The sequence below is a fragment of the Aquarana catesbeiana genome, linkage group LG01, assembly GCF_042186555.1.
Source record: "Aquarana catesbeiana isolate 2022-GZ linkage group LG01, ASM4218655v1, whole genome shotgun sequence".
NCBI classification, from domain to species: Eukaryota; Metazoa; Chordata; class Amphibia; order Anura; family Ranidae; genus Aquarana; species Aquarana catesbeiana.
In genome coordinates this window covers 63,869,581-63,890,563 of record NC_133324.1, presented here as the reverse complement: position 1 = coordinate 63,890,563, position 20,983 = coordinate 63,869,581, and the positions used below count along the sequence as shown (strand labels likewise).

Sequence of the window (20,983 nt, the reverse complement as noted above, 5' to 3'; positions counted from 1 at the left end):
CATGTCCCCTTGTTTTACAGGAGAAGGCCCTTTCCCCGGAGTCATTGACATGTTTGGCGGTGTTGGAGGTCTCCTGGAGTTTAGAAGCGGCCTCCTGGCAAGCCATGGGTTTGCTTCCCTTGCCTTGGCCTATTTTGCCTATGAAGATCTACCAAACTTTCTAGGAGACGTTGATTTGAAATACTTTGAGGAGGCAGCGCAATTTCTGTGTAACCACCCAAAAGTAAGTTTTAGAGCTGAGATCTACATACTTGATGTTTGATGAGAAATTCATAATTCCCAAATGTCTCAAATTTGGACAGTGCTAATAATTTGCATTCTTTGACTAAGAGGAGCTTATATGTGCTCTATCTTGTCCAATCAAAACACTTTTGCATGCATTGAGAAATTGCAAATCATTCTCTGAATGGCACCCCTAGGCTGGGTTCACATATAAGCCAATTGAATGCATTTTTAACTGCATCCAATTTGCATAACATGTGAGTGCGACCGGCTTTCAATGGAGCCGGTTCACACATATCTGGGGTGGCTGCGGTGCGGTTTTGAAAAGGGTCCTGTGCCTTTTTGGGTCCGGTTCAGGAGCAAATTCAGGGAAAAATTTGCACCTGAACCGGTGAACAGAAACATACAGGACACCGAATTGTAAACCACACCACAGATATACAGTATAAACCCAGCCTTACTAAGCAGTGGACCTCCTGTGTTCATCACACCAGCAACTCAGCAGGGGACCCAGAAGCAAGTAGAGATCACTGGCGCATATGCATAGTTACATTGGGCCAAGCTGGACCAGTTTAACTACACTATATTGTCAAAAGTATTGGGACACCTGACTTTACGCGCACATGAACTTTAATAAGCATCCCAGTCTTAGCCTGTAGGGTTCATTATTGGGTTGGCCCACCCTTTGCAGCTATAACAGCTTCAACTCTTCTAGGAAGGCTGTCTACAAGGTGTAGGAGTGTGTCTATGGGAATGTTTGACCATTCTTTTAGAAGTGCATTTGTAAGGTCAGGCACTGATGTGGACGAGAAGGCCTGGCTCACAGTCTCCGCTCTAATTCATCCCAAAGGTGTTCTATTGCGTTGAGGTCAGTCGAGTTCCTCCACCCCAAACTCACTCACCCATGTCTTTATGGACCTTGCTTTGTGCACTGGTCCAAATCATTTGGTGGAGGGGGGGATTATGGTGTGGGGTTGTTTTTCAGGATTTGGGCTTGGCCCCTTAGTTCCAATGAAGGGAACACTTAAGGCGTCAGCATACCAAGACATTTTGGATAATTTCATACTCCCAACATTGTGGGATCAGTTTAGGGATGGCTCCTTCCTGTTCCAACATGACTGTGCACCAGTGCACAAAGCAAGGTCCATAAAGACATGGATGAGTGAGTTTGGGGTGGAGGAACTTGACTGGCCTGCACAGAGTCCTGACCTCAGCCCGATAGAACACCTTTGGGATAAATTAGAGCCTGACCTCACAAATGCGCTTCTGTAAGAATGGTCAAACATTCCCATAGACATAATCCTAAACCTTGTGGACAGCCTTCCCAAAAGAGTTGAAGCTGTTATAGCTACAAAAGGTGGGCAAACGTAATATTGAACCCTACAGACTAAGCCTGGGATACCATTAAAGTTCATGTGTGTGTAAAGGCAGGTGTCCCAATAATTTTGACAATATAGTGTATGTAAAAATATAGCATGCCTGAAAATGTTCTTTTATTTTCATCCATTTTGTTTTTATTATATTGTTACTGATCTTCCCTGGTTAGTGTGAACGCAGATGCACCCAGCTATGAGCACTTCCTGGTTAAAGGCTGTCAAACCCTGGCTGGACAGGAACGAAGAAAGAGGCTGATCAAGCACAGTCTGTACTTGGTCAGCTTCAACAGGTTGCAGAAGTGGCATTAGGGGTCTAATATACCCCTGATGTCTCCCTAAAAGTAACCTGTCATCTGCACTATGTTATAACACAGGGGCTTATCAGCCTCCTTGTGATAGCATTACGTTAAAAAAAAGTGAAAAAAATGAAATTTTAATAAAATACTGTATATTCAAAAACACCCAAAACAATATTTAACAACGTTTGTAAAATTATATCCGACTAAGGTAGACACCTGGTATCTAGCACCTCTTCCCAAGAAGTCAAATGTGCAAAAGAGGTTGGAATGGGATTATCACGGTGCTTACAGATAATAATGGAAACCATCCATATATACAAATATATACATTTTATTATGAACATAACAATTTGTTGAGTTTTGTTTAACATCTCCATTATGGTGGTCATATAAGAAGGGTTCCAGTTGAACAAAGATTAAATATTCGTATGATATCCCGACATGTTTCGTCTTATAGCTTCATCAGGTGATATATACGAATCATGAGGGCGACTTGTTGACAATATCTGTTTGCTTGCCAGCATTATTTAATTCATCTCCACTGGACACATGTAGTTCTACATACAAGTACCCTTCTATATATGCTCTGAATACATTTTCTTTTAACCTGCTCCTTGTGTGTTCTCTGTGGCTGCGCAGTGCCTCCTCCTCTCGGTAGTCCTTCCTCCGGTGGTGACCTTCCAGGGGGCTTTGAGGTGTTTCTCATATTCATTGGTTGATTCGTATATCCCTGATGACGCCATAAGGCGAAACATGTCGGGCTATCATACAGATATCTAATCTTTGTTCAACTGGAACCCTTCTTATATGACCATCATAATGGAGATGTTCAACAAAACTCAACGAATTGTTTGTTTGGTTTTTAATCATGTTCATAATAAATTTATATATTTTTATATACAATGCTGTGAAAAAGCATTTGCCCCCTTTTCTGTGGTTTTTTTTTTTTTTTTGCACACTTAAATGACTAAGATCATCAAACAAATTTTATTATTACACAAAGATAACCTGAGTAAATACAAAGTGCAGTTTTTAAATGGTGGTTTAATTTATTAAGGCAAAAAAGCTGTCCAAAGCTGGCTGTCTTTATGTGAAAAAAGTAAGTGCCCCCAAAACCTAATAACTGGTCGTGCCACCCTTGGTGGCAACAACTGCAATCAAGGTTTGCGATAACTGGCAATGAGTCTTTCACATTGCTGTGGAGTAATTTTTTGCCCACTCTTCTCTGCAGAATTGTTTTAATTCAGCCACATTGGAGGGTTTTCCAGCATGAACGGCCTGTGTAAGGTCATGATACAGCATCTCAATTGGATTTAAGTCCGGGCTTTGACTAGGCCATTCCAAAACCTACATTTTGAACTTTGAACCATTTGGAGGTGGACTTGCTGTTGTGTTTTAGATCATTGTCCTGCTGCATAACCCAAGTGCACTTGAGCTTGAGGTCATGAACTGATGGCCTGACTTTCTCCTTTAGGATTTTCTGGTAGAGCTCAGAATTCATGGTTCCATCAATTATGGTAAGTTGTCCAGGTCCTGAAGCTGCAAAGCAACCCCAGACCATCATGCTACCACCACCATGTCTGACTGTTGGTATGATGTTCTTGTTATGAGATGCTGTATTAGCTTTATGCCAGATGTAACATGATGCACACCTTCCAAAAAGTAAAATTTTTGTCTCATCAGTCCACAGAATATTTGCCTAAAACTCTTGGGGATAATCAAGATGTGTTTTGGCAAATGTGAGATGAGCCTTTGTGTTCTTTTTGGTCAGCAGTGGCTTTGGCCTTGGAACTCTCCCATGGATGCCATTTTTGCCCAGTCACTTTCTTATTGTTGAATCATGAACACTGACCTTACCTGAGGCAAGTGAGGCCTGCAGTTCTTTAGATGTTGTTCTGGTTTCTTTTATGACCTCCTGGATGAGTCATCATCATGCTCTTGAAGTAATTTTTGTAGGCACTCCTGGGAAGGTTCACCACTGTTCCAAGTTTGTGAATAATGGCTCTTCCTGTGGTTCACCCTTCCTAGACCAATACATGTACATTACTTTGTTTCTAATTTGTTCTTGAATTTTTTTAGATAGTGGCATGATGTGTGGCTTTTTGTGATCTGTTAGTGTGCTTCACTTTGTCAGACAGCTTCTATTTATGTGATTTCTTGTTTCAACAGGTCTGGCAGTAATCAGGCCTGGGTGTGGCAAGTGAAATTCAACTCGGCTTTCCAAAAAATTGTGGTTAATCACAGTTCATTCATGATTCAGCATGGGAGGGGGCAATTACTTTTTCACATAGGGCCAGGCAGGTTTGAACAGCTTTTTTACCTTAAATTAAATAATAATTTAAAAACTGCATCTTGGATTTACTCAGGTTATCTTTGTGTAATATTAAAATTTGTTTGATCTGAATCATTTAAGTGAGAGAAATATGCAAAAAAATAAAAAATCAGGAAGGGGCCAATACTTTTTCACAGCACTGTATGTACGGTTTCTATTATTATCTGTAAGCACTGTGATAATCCCCTTCCAACCTCTTTTGCACATTTAATATTTACCAACCTGCACCCCCATGTACCTGCACATACGGTTGGATGTACACACTTACAAAAATGAAGGAACGCATACTGGGGCGAGAGTGATAATTCTAGGGCCATCATTTGCTGTTAACTCTAAACTGATGAGCTGTGAACATCACCTATGTTCATTTTTTGGTACCGTTTTTTTGCCGTTTTACGGAATTACGCAGTTTTGAGGCTTAACATATTTGGTCTCTATGCAATGATGAACCAAGGACTCCAAAGTGCTAGCTACCTAAACTTTTTAAAATTCTTTATTTAGTACTTAAACTTGTGAAACGGAGTCTGTCATATTCTAATTGTCTTGCATTTCTTCATGTACCTGTTATTGCCTTAGGTTTCTGGAGAAGGAGTTGGAGTAATCGCTATATGCAAAGGGGCTGAGATGGGCTTGGCAATGGGAACTTATTTGCCCCAGGTGGCTGCTACTGTCTGTATCAATGGAACCAATGCTGTCAATGGCAACACTCTCACCTATGGTGATCTCTCCATTCCTGGAATTCCCTATCAAACAGAAAGATTGATTTTCACAGACAGAGGGACCCTCAACCTTTCCCGTGCAATGGCAGATCCAAGAAAGCCTGAACACCAGGATTCCATCTTTCCGGTAGAGAAGGCCAGAGGTCCTATTCTCTTCATTGTGGGTGAAAATGACCAGAATTATGACAGCTTATTTTTTGCCAAGGAAGCATTAGCCAGAGCACACAAATACAACAAGAAAGACGTGTATTTACAGAGTTACCCTGGAGCAGGCCATCTTCTAGAGCCCCCTGGTTCCCCCTTTTGCCCTGTGTCCCAATCTCCATTCTTTCCGCTTCCACTCACTTGGGGAGGAGAGCTTCTCCCACACTGCAGAGCCCAGGAACACAGCTGGAAAGAGATACTGGACTTCCTACGTAAAAATATACAATGCTCACGGCGGAATAAGTTATGAAAAAATGTATGTTTTTGAAAAACTTTTCCAATCTACTAAAGAAAAATAAAAAACAAAATGTGTCTTTTGTGAATTTATAGTTGTCAGTTAGTAGTAACTTTTACATACAGTATAGCTGTGTAAAGATGCATACACAAAGTCCTATGATTATTAATTTCAGGAATGATCTGACCCTTCAGAATGATGATTTTCTTACTTGTCCAGTTGACGCTCGAGCAGGGGACAGCATGACTGCTGGAACCATGTGCTAATTCAGTTGTGTTGAAATTGCCAGGTTTGTGTAATAATTCATACCCATAGGTACCTTAGCAGATGGAGAAGATTTAAAGAGGAGTGTAAGATTTTTTTAATAAAGTCAGTTAATTCCTTCATTGAATATGTACTTTGCCCATGCAGGTCAAAGCAATAAGCTTACTTTATGGTAGCTCTACCGCTTGTCCTCCTCCTCTCTTCATTACTTTACTGCTCTTTTGGGCTACCAGGAGCAAAGAAAATACCAATTACTGTACACTCTACAAGGAGAATGCCTATAAAAACATTTTCTTTTGGTATATGACACCGGATGTTCTCCGAGCTATCTACCCTTCTAGCTCGGATAGATGCTGGAGGTGTCAGGGAGATAGGGGAACATTATATCACATTTACTGGTCCTGCCCCAAGATAGGGCCTTTTTGGACGGAGGCGCAATCTTTACTAACCCGCTTGCTGGGAGTACAGGTCCCTAGAACCCCTAAATTATTCCTCCTAGGGGTATCTGGTTTACAGATACCTAAGCACTCCAAGAAACTGCTTCGGCACATCTTGACAGCCGCGAGGTGTCTCATAGCCCTCTACTGGAAGAGACGGGACCTGCCTACTCAAACAGACCTATATACCAGAATCAAGGATATAGAACTAATGGAAAAAATGACTGCTAGATTACAAGACAGATTGGAAACACATGATAAGGTCTGGGAAGACTGGCATAGAGGAGAAGATCCTCCTTGAGCCATTGATGGAGCCTCCCCCTCCTTCTCCCTCCCTCCCCTCCCCCCTCTTTCTTTCTCTTCTCTACTGTTTCTATCTCTTATTTTGTTCATTAGATGATGTCAGGGTCCATGTCTATATCTATATGTTGACTATTGCACTATATATGGAACCCAATCGAAGCTTTATACATCTGAATAACTGTTTATTAATGCTGGTTATTTGCCAGTTTTGTCGCTGGCATAGCAAATTTTGTACAACACGATGTCATTGTTTTTGCAACTTACCTGACTTTTTGATTAATAAAAAACGTTATTTAAAAATACCAATTACTTCTAGGTATTACATCTGCACATGCACCCATTGCTGCCATTTGGGGTCAGGAAATGAGTCCTGAGCCATGTGTAAACTCTACGGGGAGCTAGAGCACCCTCCCACCATTTACTTCCCACCGCTGAATCACTGGAGGCATTCTGTGGAGAGACTGAGGAAGCCTCCCTTTTTACAGCGAGCGTTCACAGCCATGCCACAGGGACTAGTGAGAGGGCCATGCCATTGTTCACACTGCTAGCAGGGTCTGAGTTACAGGAGGCAGGACATTAACCCCTTCCCGCCGACCGTATGCAGATATGTGTACTCGGCTTTCCGGGGTTATACCGGGATGATGCCCGCAGCTGCAGGCATCATCCCGGTACCGTTGTTTCCAGCGGGCGATCGGCTACCCGAGTATAACAACCGATGCGGCTAAAAGCCGCTCGGTTGTTATACCGGAGGAGCGGGAGGGGACATCCCCCCCCCTCCCGCCGCTGTTACCGGGCCTCCCGTGTCCGATCGGGTATCTTCGGCAGCTGGGGGCGGGCTGGAACGAAGCTGTGAGAGGCTTCGTTCCAGCCTTCTCGTTGTAAACGCGGAAGCGACGTCATGACGTCACTTCCCGTTTACTCGGCTGCCAATGGCGCCGAATTTAAAAAAGTACACAGTATTCAGAATCGCCGTTTTCGGCGATCTGAATACTTTGAAGTGTAAAGGAGGGATGGGGGGTCTTTTAGACCCCCCATCCCTCCATAAAGAGTACCTGTCACCACCTATTACTGTCACAAGGGATGTTTACATTCCTTGTGACAGCAATAAAAGTAAAAAAAAAAAAAATTTTTTTTTTAAAACACAATTTATAAAGTAAAAAAAAAAAATTTTTTAAAGTGCCCCTGTCCCCGCGAGCTCGCGCAGCGAAGAAAATGCATATGGAAGTCGCGCACGCATATGTAAACGGTGTTCAAATCACACATGTGAGGTACGCGATCGTCAGAGCAAGAGCAATAATTCTAGCCCTAGACCTCCTCTGTAACTCAAACCTGGTAACCGTAAAAAAATTTTAAAGCGTCGCCTATGGAAATTCATAGGTATCGTAGTTTGTCGCCATTCCACGAGTGCGTGCAATTGTAAAGGGATGACATGTTTGGTATCTATTTACTCGGCGTAACATCATCTTTCATCATCATCATCATCTTTCATCATCTATACAAAAAAATTGGGGTAACTTTACTGTTTGGATTTTTTAAAATTCATGAAAGTGTCCTTTTCCAAAAATTTGCGTTTAAAACACCGCTCACAAATACCGTGTGATAAAAAATATTGCAACAATCGCCATTTTATTCTCTAGATTCTCTGCTAAAAAAATATATATAATGTTTGGGTACTCTAATTAATTTTCTAGCAAAAAATACGGATTTTAACTTGTAAACACCAAATTTCAAAAATAGGCTTAGTCATGAAAGGGTTAAGTATACTGCAAGGAAATGGGGAACAGGTGCACATAGCTCCCAACTGTCCCTGATTTCGAGGGACTGCCTCGGTCTCTCTTTCATCCTCATTTGTCCCTCATTTTGATCTGATCAATATAGTTGTATATAAAATGCTTTATTTAGCTTTCAAAAAGTGTTTCCCAGTGCTAAACCTTTCATCCAATTTCTAAATTGCTGCATTTGTAAATGTCAAAAGACAATATAAAGGAATAGTATTGGTAAAAAAAAGGTACTTTTTAACTAATCTTTTATTTTTAAATTTTTTTTTTAGCACAATTGTCCTATTAAGGGGGCATGGCAGGAGGGGTGTGTCCTACGCCTATGTACTTTTGCTAATAGATGTCCCTCGCTCCCATCTCAAAAACTTGGGAGGTATGCAAGTGCAGCGTTCACAACGGGGAACAGATCAGTGAATTGCACATGGAATCCAAAACAAGTGCTCTGGCTCTTTATAGTGTCCTCAATACACCAGGATTCAGCATAAAGCAAAAGTAGTAGCTGGCAACAGCCGTATGAATATCTTTATTCCATGCACAGGAGTAGCTAAAACGCTTACATGTTTCAGCGAGTAGCCTTATGCACAGCAAAATACACACTAAAAACATACAGACCATATAGATCAGTGGTCATTAACCATGTCCTCAGGGCCCACTGACAGGCCAGGTTTGCAAGATAACTGAAATACATCACAGGTGATATCATTTGCTGCTCAGTGATTGCAGTATTCTAGTCTGCATCTCCCCCAAGGTAATACATAAAACCTGGCCTGTTAGTGGGCTCTGAGGACATGGTTGATGACCACTGATATATACTACTACAAACTCCGCCCACTCGTGGGCTGTATTGCAATGACCAAAATTAATTAAAATCAAGAGTAGGTGTGTGTCATTAGAAAGAAAAGATGTAGGCGTGGAACTTTGTTCACGACAAAAAGAAAGCCGTATACACAAAAAGACGAATCAATACAGATAGGTATTGCAAAACATATATAGAAACACGCATCATAACCCTAGACAAGTTAATGGCCTGAGGAGGGGGCGTATGAGTGCAGTCCTACCAAAGGATTCAGAAATGTTTCCTTATTTAATATGAATGCGTTTACTTTCAGTGGTCTAGAGAGGGTTAAGAGCGCTCCCGGGGGGGGGGGCTTTCTTAACCCTTAACCACTTAAGGACCAGGCCTCTTTTTTAGATGTGTTGTTTACAAGTTAAAAACTTTTTTTTTTGCTAGAAAATTACTTAGAACCCCCAAACATTATACATTTTTTTCTAACACCCTAGAGAATAAAATGGCGGTCATTGCAATACTTTTTGTCACACCGTATTTGCGCAGCGGTCTTACAAGCGCACTTTTTTTTTAAAAAATACACTTTTTTTGAATTAAAAAAATAAGACAACACTAAAGTTAGCCCATTTTTTTTTTATATGTTGTGAAAGATAATGTTACGCCGTGTAAATTGACACCCAAAATGTCACGCTTCAAAATTGCGCCCGCTCGTGGAATGGCGACAAACTTTTACCCTTAAAAATCTCCATAGGTGACGTTTAAAAAATTCTACAGGTTGCATGTTTTAAGTTACAGAGGAGGTTTAGGGCTAGAATTATTGCTCTCGCTTTACCGATCACGGTGATACCTCACATGTGTGGTTCAAACATCGTTTTCATATGCGGGCGCTACTCACGTATGCGTTCGCTTCTGCACGCGAGCTCGGCGGGACGGGGCACGTTTAAAAATTTTTACATTTTATTTTTCTTATTTATTTTACCTTTTTATTCTTAATTTTTACACTGATCTTAAAAAAAATAAATAAATTGGTTCACTTTTATTCCTAATACAAGGAATGTAAACCCTTCTAATAGAAAAAAAGCATGACAGGACTTCCTAAGGGCGGAAGTGAAGTTTTGACGTCGCTTCCGCCCTGCAATGTCATGGAGATGGGTGGGGGCCATCTTCCCCTCACTGGTCTCCATGTCTAGCCAGGAGAAGGACCGGATCACCTCTGCTGCTGCCCACGGCTCCGGTAAGCGGCGGAGGGCAGCGGAGTGCGGGGGAGGGGGGAACCCCTCTCCCGCCGCCGATAAAAGTGATCTTGCGGCGAATCCGCTGCAGAGACCACGTTTATCTTGTACACGAGGATACCGGGGTTATGGCAGCTAGCTGCTGTCATAACAACGATATGATATCCGTCCTCAAAGTAAGGACGTATATCGGCGTTCGGCAAGTGGTTAAAAAAAGAAGTGTGGTGGATCTTTTCCCTGGTAACTAGAACATCTGCCGAACTCAACTCCAGGTGGGATGTGGATCTCTATCTTAACCACTTCAATACCGGGCATTTTTTACCCCCTTCCTGCCCTGGCCCGTTTTTAGCTTTCAGTCGCACTTTGAATGACAATTGTGCGGTCATGCTACACTGTACCCATATTTTTTCATCCCCCCCAAACAGAGCTGGTTCTTTTGGTGGTATTTGATCACCACTGATTTTTATTTTTTGCGCTACAAAGAAAAGAAGCCTGAAAAAAAAAAAATGTTTTCTTTGTTTTTGTTGTAAAATTTTGTAAATAAGTAAGATTTCTCCTTCACTGATGGGCACTGATGAGGCGGCACAGATGAGGTGGCACTAATATGCAGCACTGATGGGCACTGATAGGCAGCACTGATGAGGAGGCACTGACAGGCATTACTGATGGGCACTGACTGGCATTCTTTATGGGCACTTTTTGGCATCCTTTATGGGTACAGGTTGGCATCACTGGTGGGGTACTGATGGGCATCACTGGGGGGGGGCACTGCTGATGGTTCTGCACTGATAAACAATGCGCTGATTATCAGCGCAGACACCCCCGTCAGGAGAGCCGCTGATCGGCTCTCCTCTATCTGCGCCTTGTCAGCGCAAATGGAGGAAAGACGATAAATGGCACTTCCTGGTTACCATGTGATCAGCTGTGATTGGACACAGCTGATCACATGGTAAAGAGCCTACATCATAAGCTCTTTACCTCGATTGGAGATGCGGTGTGTCTGATTGACACACCGCGCCCCCGATTGGCACGCACAAGCGGCTTATCCTGCTGGACGTCATATGACGCCCAGTCAGGATGATACAACCACCCTGCAGCCGTCATTTTGCATAAGGCAGGCAGGAAGTGGTTAAAGTGTTTGTGAACCTTTTACATAGTTAGTTACATAGTTAGTCAGGTTGAAAAAAGACACAAGTCCATCCAGTCCAACCACAAAAAAAAAAAAAAACGTACAATCCAATATACCCAATACTATACCCACAGTTGATCCAGAGGAAGGCAAAAAACCCCAGCAGAGCATGCTCCAATTTGCTACAGCAGGGGAAAAAATTCCTTCCTGATCCCAGAGAGGCAATCGGATTTTCCCTGGATCAACTTTACCTATAAATGTCAGTACCCAGTTATATTATGTACATTTAGGAAAGTATCCAGGCCTTTCTTAAAGCAATCTACTGAGCTGGCCAGAACCACCTCTGGAGGGAGTCTATTCCACATTTTCACAGCTCTTACTGTGAAGAAACCTTTCCGTATTTGGAGATGAAATCTCTTTTCCTCCAGTCGTAAAGAGTGCCCCCTTGTCCTCTGTGTTGACCGTAAAGTGAATAACTCAACACCAAGTTCACTATATGGACCCCTTATATATTTAAACATGTTGATCATATCCCCCCTTATTCTCCTCTTCTCAAGAGTGAACAAATTCAGTTCCTCTAATCTTTCCTCATAGCTGAGCTCCCCATGCCTCTTATCAGTTTGGTTGCCCTTCTCTGCACTTTCTCCAGTTCCACGATATCCTTTTTGAGAACTGGTGTCCAAAACTGAACTGCATATTCCAGATGAGGTCTTACTAATGATTTGAACAGGGGCAAAATGATATCTCTCTCTCTGGAGTCCATACCTCTCTTAATACAGAAAGAACTTTGCTCGCTTTGGAAACCGCAGCTTGGCATTGCATGCTATTATTGAGCTTATGATCTACCAAAACCCCCAGATCCTTCTCCACTACAGATTCCCCCAGTTGTACTCCCCCTAGCATGTATGATGCATGCATATTCTTAGCCCCCAAGTGCATAACTTTACATTTCTCAACATTAAACCTCATCTGCCACATAGTCGCCCAATTAGACAGTGCATTGAGGTCGGCTTGTAAATTGGAGACATCCTGTAAGGACGTTATTCCACTGCATAGCTTGGTGTCATCTGCAAAGACAGAAATGTTACTTTTGATCCCAGACCCTATATCATTTATAAAGATATTAAAGAGTAAGGGTCCCAGCACTGAACCTTGGGGTACACCACTGATAACCTTAGACCATTCAGAGTAAGAATCATTAACCACTACTCTCTGAATTCTGTCTTTTAGCCAGTTTTCTATCCATTTACAAACTGATATTTCCAAGCCTGTAGACTTTACCTTACACATGAGCCGTGTGTGCGGAACTGTATCAAACGCTTTTGCAAAATCCAAATAAACCACGTCCACAGCCACCCCTCTGTCCAATGTTTTACTTACCTCTTCATAAAAAGAAATTAGGTTTGTCTGACAGCTTCTGTCTTTCATGAATCCATGCTGTCTGTTGCTTAAAATGTTTTTTTCCAGCAAGAACTCGTCTATGTGGTCTTTTATTAAACGCTCCAGTATCTTCCCGACTATAGAAGTTAAACTAACAGGTCTATAGTTACTTGGTAAAGACTTTGATCCCTTTTTAAATATAGGCACCACGTTCGCCCTGCGCCAATCCAGCGGTTCTATTCCCGTCATTAATGAGTCCCTAAAAATTAGATACAATGGCTTTGAAATTACAGAGCTCAATTCTTTTAGGATCCGTGGGTGGATGCCATCAGGTCCAGGTGCTTTATCCACCTTTATTCTGTCTAAATATTTCTGGACCATATCCCTTTTGAGCCATTGTGGATCATTGGGGCTGTGTCAATACCACCCCCATTATGGACATGAACTTCCCCATGCTCTTTTGTATACACAGAGCTGAAGAAAGTATTTAATAAATTAGCCTTCTCCTTGTCCCCAGTCACCCACTCTAGATTATTTTGTAAAGGGCCTACATGCTCAGATCTGACCTTTTTACTATTAATATATTTGAAGAATTTTTTGGGGTTTGTCCTACTATTTTTTGCGATCTGTCGTTCATTTTGAATTTTTGCACCCTTGATTTCCTTTTTACATATTCTGTTAAATTCTTTGTAGCATTTAAATGACACTAGTGTTCCTTCATTTTTATATTTTTTAAAAGCTCTTTTCTTATTGTTTATAGCTTTTCTAACTTTGACCGTGAGCCACATAGGTTTTCTTTTTAGCCTTTTAAACTTATTGCCCATGGGAATATACTTTGCAGTGAGGTCCCAAACAGTCTTTTTGAAGAATTCCCATTTCTGTTCTGTGTTTATCGCTGCCAATATTCCCTCCCAGTCTAAGTCCTCGAGAGCAGCCCTCATCCTTGGAAAATTTGCTCTCTTGAAGTTAAGTGTTTTTATCTTTCCCTTATGTATTTCTTGTTTACAGCTAACATCAAATGAAATCATGTTATGGTCACTGCTACCCAGGTGTTCCTTTATCTGCACATTAGTAATAAGCTCTGCATGGTTTGAGATTACCAGGTCCAACAGAGCTTCATTCCTAGTTGGGGCCTCAATAAACTGGACCATAAAATTGTCCTGTACTAGGTTTATAAATTTTTGCCCTTTAACTGTCCCAGCAGTGCCATTACTCCAGTCAATTTCTGGGTAGTTAAAATCTCCCATTATTATCACTGTCCCAGCCCTTGCAGCCCTTTCCATCTGTGCAAGGAGCTGAGTCTCCACCTCCTCGTTAACATTGGGTGGTCTATAACAAACTCCAATGATTAACTTTGAACTACGCCCATCTATATGCAGTTCCACCCATAATGCTTCAGACTCATCACACTCTCCATCAATCAGGTCCTTTTTATAAAAAATAACAAACATGCCTATACTCATCTGCTCTGTGCAATCTTTTTGCACAGAGCAGCCCTGATCCTCTTTCTCTGGGGTCTCCCGCCGGCGTTCCAAGTCCCGCTGCTATGTCAATTGACACAGACAGAAGGGCCCTGGCCCGCCCCCCTGCTCCCGTGTCACAGGATTTCATTGATTGCAGCAGGAGCCAATGGCTCCCACTGCTATCAATCTGTCCAATGAGGAGAGAGACAGTGGCTGGAGCTGCTGCTCTAGTGCACATCGCTGGATCGGATTGGGCTCAGAAAAAAGAAATGGGGGGGGGGCTGCAGCACAGAAGGTTTTTCACCTTAATGCAAACCTCTGGGCTTTAGAACCACTTTAAATAAGGAAACATTTGTGAATCTTTGGTAGGACTACACTCATACGCCCGCATCTAAGGTCATTAACTTGTACAGGATTATAATGTGTTTTCTATATATGTTTTGCAATACCAAACTGTGTCAGTTTGTCTTTTTGTGTATATGGCTTTCTTTTTGCTGATAACAAAGTTCCATGCCTACATCTTTTCTTTCTAATGACACACACCTACTCTTGATTTTAATTGTGATCATTGCAATACAGCCCATGAGTGGGTAGAATTTGTAGTGGTATATATGGTCTATGTTTTTAGTGTGTACTTTATTAAGTATACTGCATCTACTGTATACTGCACCTGTACCACACCCATACCACACCTTCACTGCACCTATACAGAATGCCGGTTTACTAACACTGTTGTTAAGTGCACCAACACTTTCTAAAGGGCCCCAACAATAGGCGGCAGAAGAACATCATACCAGACTGCCCTCCTGTAAAACCATCCTGTAAGTCCCCTTTGTTTCCTTCTCCCATTTCCTTAATTTCTATAGATAGCGCACGGTCTTGGCCAAGCATGGTCACCATCAATGCATTTGGCAGAATAGCGTTTGGTAAATCAAGCTTTGTTTCTGCTCACTGCTGCACTTCAAGTGACCTTACGACAGTTCATGCTGGGCTAAATGGCAAGAGGAAGATTTACTAAAACTGGAGCTCTCAGAATAAGGTGGCTAACATAATTTAGGCATTCATGAGCTCTGTTCAGCGAGTCCCCACTTGGGTGCATTAAAGTGGATGTAAACGCAATTTTTTTAAAATTAAGACTTGCACCTTGTACAATATAGGATTTCATGTCATCTGTGCCCAGTCTTTCCACGAAGAGTTAGTTCAGCTCTGAGCAGTCCTCCTATCTTTGAGATAAAAACTGACACACAGAGAAGTAGGAGTCAGTTTCTCCCCCTTGTTGTGAGTGACAGGTGATTTACATATCTCATGCAGGAGCCTGAGAGAGACATTCTGTGTACTTCAGATCCCCTCCTCCTTTCTTCTCCAGCTCTCCCAGGATTGGCTGCTCCACACCTCAGCATGATTGGGCATGCTGAAGTCATGTGGTGACTTTTCTGGGGGTTTTTTTGTTTCAATGTTTTTTTTACTGAATATTTCAGAAATAAACATAGTACACAGTATAGAGGGTATTTTGATATACACAGTCAACCAATATACATCCTGAAAAGCGTTTTAGCATGTTTGCTATAAAAAAAAAAAAACAAAAAAAAAACTTCATAAACAAGTAAAGTCAACTCAACGAAGTAACTTATTGGGTTGTCAAGATCATTTCGGCCATATAGACCAATATTTGTTGAATATTCTACAATGCATAGAGTTAATCGCTATGAGATGTTCGAAAGTGTAGTTTCTGTGCACAGCTTTAGTGATGTCGGACATGTTTATGGCTGTGGTGGTTTTCCGGTTGCGTAGGATCAGTAAACGTGTCTCTTATGCCCTGTACACACGACCGGTTTTCCCTTTGGAATAAACTCTGAAGGTTTTTCCGACGGAGTTCCGACGGAATTCCGCTCAAGCTGTCTTGCCTACACACGGTCACACCAAATTCCAACCGTCCAAAACACGGTGACGTACAACACGTACGATGGGACTAGAAAACAGAAGTTCAATAGCCAGTGGCCAATAGCTTCCGTCTCGTACTTGCTTCAGAGCATGCATAGTTTTTGGTCCGTCGGAACAGCATACAGACGAGCGCTTTTCCCGATAGGAATTGGTTCCTTCGGAAAAATTTAGAACATGTTCTCTTTCTAGGTCCATCAGAATTTTCGACGTAAAAAGTCAGATGGGGCATACACACAATCGGAATATACAATGAAAAGCTCCCGTCGGACTTTTTCTGTCGGACATTCCGCTCGTGTGTACACGGCATAACAGTATGTGAGTTATGACTGGTCTGAAGTCTGTTTGGAATTTCTCTATGTTCAAGTGGAGAATTGCCAAAGCCAGATCTGGCGCTGTGAGCATTCCTGTTATAGACGAAATCAATTGGAATACTTGGTTCCATAGGCTTTTTATGTTAGGACATTGCCAAAACATGTGTAAGGCCGCGTACACACGGGCGGACTTTTCGACTGGACTGGTCCGACAGACCTTCCAGCGGATTTTCAATGGACCAGACTTGCCTACACACGATCACACCAAAGTCCGACGGATTCGTATTTGATGACGTACACCGGACTAAAATAAGGAAGTTGATAGCCAGTAGCCAATAGCTGCCCTAGCGTCAGTTTTTGTCCGTCGGACTAGCATACAGACGAGCGGATTTCTGGGTCTGGCGGAGTTACGACGTAAAGATTTGAAGCATGTTCCAAATCTAAAGTCTGTCAGATTTGCAACTGGAAAAGTCCGCTGAAGGTCCGGTGAAGCCCACAGACGATCAGATTGTCCGCCGGATTTGGTCCGTTGGCGTCCGTCGAGCAAGTCCGATTGAAAAGTCCGACCGTGTATACGTTGCATAATAGGTTTCCTATTTGTTCACAGTCCCTCCATTCTGGCCATGCTCCTGGGAAGTAATTTGCTATTCTACATGGTGTGTAATGCCATCTGTTTGCCATTTTGATTATTAGTTCCCAGTGTTTAATACAATGAGAAGCTTTATGTGTTTCCCTGAATGATTGTTGCCATTGTTCTTCTGTGAAGGTGGTGCCCAGATCTGTCTCCCATTTTTCATTGCTATAGTTTTTGTAAATGTTAGTTTATCCCGTGTGATGTTGTAAAAGAAAGATATTCCTTTTGTGTCTTGTTTGGCTGTTGAGTAGAATTGTAGAAGTATGACAATTCTACTCAACAGCCAAACAAGACACAAAAGGAATATCTTTCTTTTACACTTTTCTGGGTTTAGACTGGATGTTAGTGATCATAGCAGAAGTTCAGTGTAATGCCCCGTACACACGGTCGGATTTTCCGATGGAAAATGTCCGATCGGAGCGTCTTGTCGGAAATTCCGACCGTGTGTGGGCTCCATCGGACATTTTCCATCAGATTTTCCGACACACAAAGTTTGAGAGCAGGATATAAAATTTTCCGACAACAAAATCCGTTGTCGGAAATTCCGATCGTGTGTACACAAATCCGACGGACAAAGTGCCACGCATGCTCAGAATAAATAAAGAGATGAAAGCTATTGGCCACTGCCCCGTTTATAGTCCCGACGTATGTGTTTTACGTCACCGCGTTCAGAATGATCGGATTTTCCGACAACTTTGTGTGACCGTGTGTATGCAAGACAAGTTTGAGCCAACATCCGTCGGAAAAAATCCATGGATTTTGTTGTCGGAATGTCCGAACAAAGTCCGACCGTGTGTACGGGGCATAAGAAATACACAGAAGAAAATGCATATTGACAAGGGGAGTGTAGAGGTGGGCGGGGAGTCTACTGACATCACATGACCCCACCCACCGAGCTCCGGACAACAGACCCGCTCGCAGAATCTGCAGTTTTTCAGGTCTCATAACAGACAGAGGGTAGACATTTGACAGGTAAGGATTAATGCAGGAGGCATGTACATCCTTATAGATAACCCCTATGCCAGTAGTTTAGAAAGGATGAGAGTGGGTTTACATCCACTTTAAGCCCTACCCACATGCTGTCCCTCAGAAATAAGGATGAGCCGAACACCCCCCGGCTCGGTTCGCACCAGAACTTGCGAACAGACCAAAACTTCGCAAGAACGTTAGAACCCCATTGAAGTCTATGGGACTCGAACGTTAGAAATCAAAAGTGCTCATTTTAAAGGCTTATATGCATGGTATTGTCATAAAAAGTGTTTGGGGACTTGGGTCCTGCCCCAGGGGACATGAATCAATGCAAAAAAAAGTTTTAAAAAAGGCAGTTTTTTCAGGAGCAGTGATTTTAATAATGCTTAAAGTCAAACAATAAAAGTGTAATATTCCTTTAAATTTTGTACCTGGGGGGTGTCTATAGTATGCCTGTAAAGGGGCACATGTTTCCCGTGTTTAGAACAGTCTGACAGCAAAATGACATTTCAAAGGAAAAAAGTCATTTAAAACTACTCGCGGCTATTAATGATTTGCCGGTCCGACAATACACATAAAAGTTCATTGATAAAAACGGCATGGGAATTCTCCACAGGGGAACCCCGAACCAAAATTTAAAAAAAAAATGACGTGGGGGTCCCCCTAAATTCCATACCAGGCCCTTCAGGTCTGGTATGGATATTAAGGGTAACCCCGCGCCAAAATTAAAAAAAAAAAATGACATAGGGGTCCCCATTAAAATTTATACCAGACCCTTCAGGTCTGGTATGAATTTTAAGGGGAGCCCCGCGCCAAAATTAAAAAAAAAATTGCCGTGGGGTCCCCCCAAAAATCCATACCAGACCCTTATCTGAGCACGCAACCTGGCAGGCCGCAGGAAAAGAGGGGGGGACGAGAGAGCGCCCCCCCTCCTGAACCGTACCAGGCCACATGGCCTTAACACTGGGAGGGTGCTTTGGGGTCCCCCCTAAAGCACCTTGTCCCCATGTTGATGAGGACAAGGGCCTCATCCCCACAACCCTTGCCCGGTGGTTGTGGGGGTCTGCGGGCGGGGGGGCTTATCGGAATCTGGAAGCCCCCTTTAACAAGGGGACCCCCAGATCCCGGCCCTCCCCCCTATGTGAAATGGTAAGGGGATACAAAAGTACCCCTACCATTTCACAAAAAAACTGTCAAAAATGTTAAAAATGACAAGAGACAGTTTTTGACAATTCCTTAATTTAAATGCTTCTTCTTTCCATCTTCTTTCTTCTAACTTCTTTCTTCCTTCATCCTTCGGTTTCTTCCTCCATCTTCTTCTTCTGGTTCTTCTGGTTCTTCCTCCGGTTCTCGTCCAGCATCTTCCTCCACGGCGTCTCCTTCTCTTTATCGTTTTTTCTTCATCTTCTTCTCCGGGCCGCTCCGCATCCATGATGGCATGGAGGGAGGCTCCCGCTGTGTGGCGCTTCTCCTCTTCTGACGGTTCTTAAATAATGGAGGGCGGGGCCACCCGGTGACCCGCCCCCCTCTGACGCACGGGGACTTCCCTGTGGCATTCCCCATCAGAGGGGGGCGGGATCACCCGCCCTCCGTTATTTAAGAACCGTCAGAAGAGGAGAAGCGTCACACAGCGGGAGCCTCCCATCCAATAGTGGATGCGGAGCGGCCCGAGAAAAGAAGATGAAGAGAAAAAGGTGCCGCTGAGGAAGATGCCGGACGAGAACACCGGAGGAAGAACCAGAAGATCCGGAAGAACCAGAAGAAGAAGATGGAGGAAGAAACCGAAGGAAGATAGAAGAAAGAAGATAGAAGAAAGAAGAAGCATTTAAATAAAGGAATTGTCAAAAACGGTCTCTTATCATTTTTAACATTTTTGACACTTTTTTTGTAAAATGGTAGGGATACTTTTGTACCCACTTACCATTTCACACAGGGGGAGGGCCAGGATCTGGGGGTCCCCTTGTTAAAGGGGGCTTCCAGATTCCGATAAGCCCCCCCGCCCGCAGACCCCCACAACCACCGGGCAAGGGTTGTGGGGATGAGGCCCTTGTCCTCATCAACATGGGGACAAGGTGCTTTAGGGGGGACCCCAAAGCACCCTCCCAATGTTGAGGGCATGTGGCCTGGTACGGTTCAGGAGGGGGGGGCGCTCTCTCGTCCCCCCCTCTTTTCCTGCGGCCTGCCAGGTTGCGTGCTCAGATAAGGGTCTGGTATGGATTTTTGGGGGGACCCCACGCCAATTTTTTTTTTAATTTTGGCGCGGGGTTCCCTTTAAAATCCATACCAGACCTGAAGGGTCTGGTATGAATTTTGATGGGGACCCCTACGTCATTTCTTTTTTAAATTTTGGTTCGGGGTTCCCCTGTGGGGAATTCCCATGCCGTTTTTATCAATGAACTTTTATGTGTATTGTAGGACCGGCAATTCATTACAGCCGCGAGTCGTTTTAAATGACTTTTTTCCTTTGAAATGTAATTTTGCTGTCAGACTGTTATAAACATGGGAAACACGCGCCCCTTTACAGGCATACTATAGACACCCCCAGGTACGAAATTTAAAGGAATAGTACACTTTTATTGTTTGACTTTAAGCATTATTAAAATCACTGCTCCCGAAAAAACGTCCGTTTTTAAAACTTTTTTTTGCATTGATCATGTCCCCTGGGGCAGGACCCAGGTTCCCAAACACTTTTTATGACAATACCATGCATATAAGCCTTTAAAATTAGCACTTTTGATTTCTCCCATAGACTTTTAAAGGGTGTTCTGCGGCATTCGAATTTGCCGCGAACACCCCAAATTGTTCGCTGTTCGGCGAACTGGCGAACAGCCGATGTTCGAGTCGAACATGAGTTCGACTCGAACTCGAAGCTCATCCCTAACAGCCACCTTTGTACCCCCCATACACAGCCACCTCTGTACCCCCCATACACAGAAACCTCTGTACCCCCCTGTCCACAGCCTCCTCT

At 43.0% G+C, this 20,983-nt stretch overlaps 1 protein-coding gene across 2 annotated transcripts in view; it reads left to right on the top strand.

Moving 5' to 3' along the window:
• LOC141131807 (acyl-coenzyme A amino acid N-acyltransferase 1-like) overlaps nt 1–6,693 on the top strand; it is a 28,032-nt gene extending 21,339 nt beyond the window's left edge. For both annotated transcript variants that reach the window (XM_073619514.1, XM_073619524.1), the window contains 2 exons: nt 21–223; nt 4,806–6,693. In XM_073619514.1, coding sequence (XP_073475615.1) covers nt 21–223; nt 4,806–5,402 — 800 coding nt within the window. In that variant the 3' untranslated portion in view covers nt 5,403–6,693. The remainder of the gene's footprint in view (nt 1–20; nt 224–4,805) is intronic.
• The last annotated feature ends 14,290 nt before the right edge of the window (nt 6,694–20,983 follow it).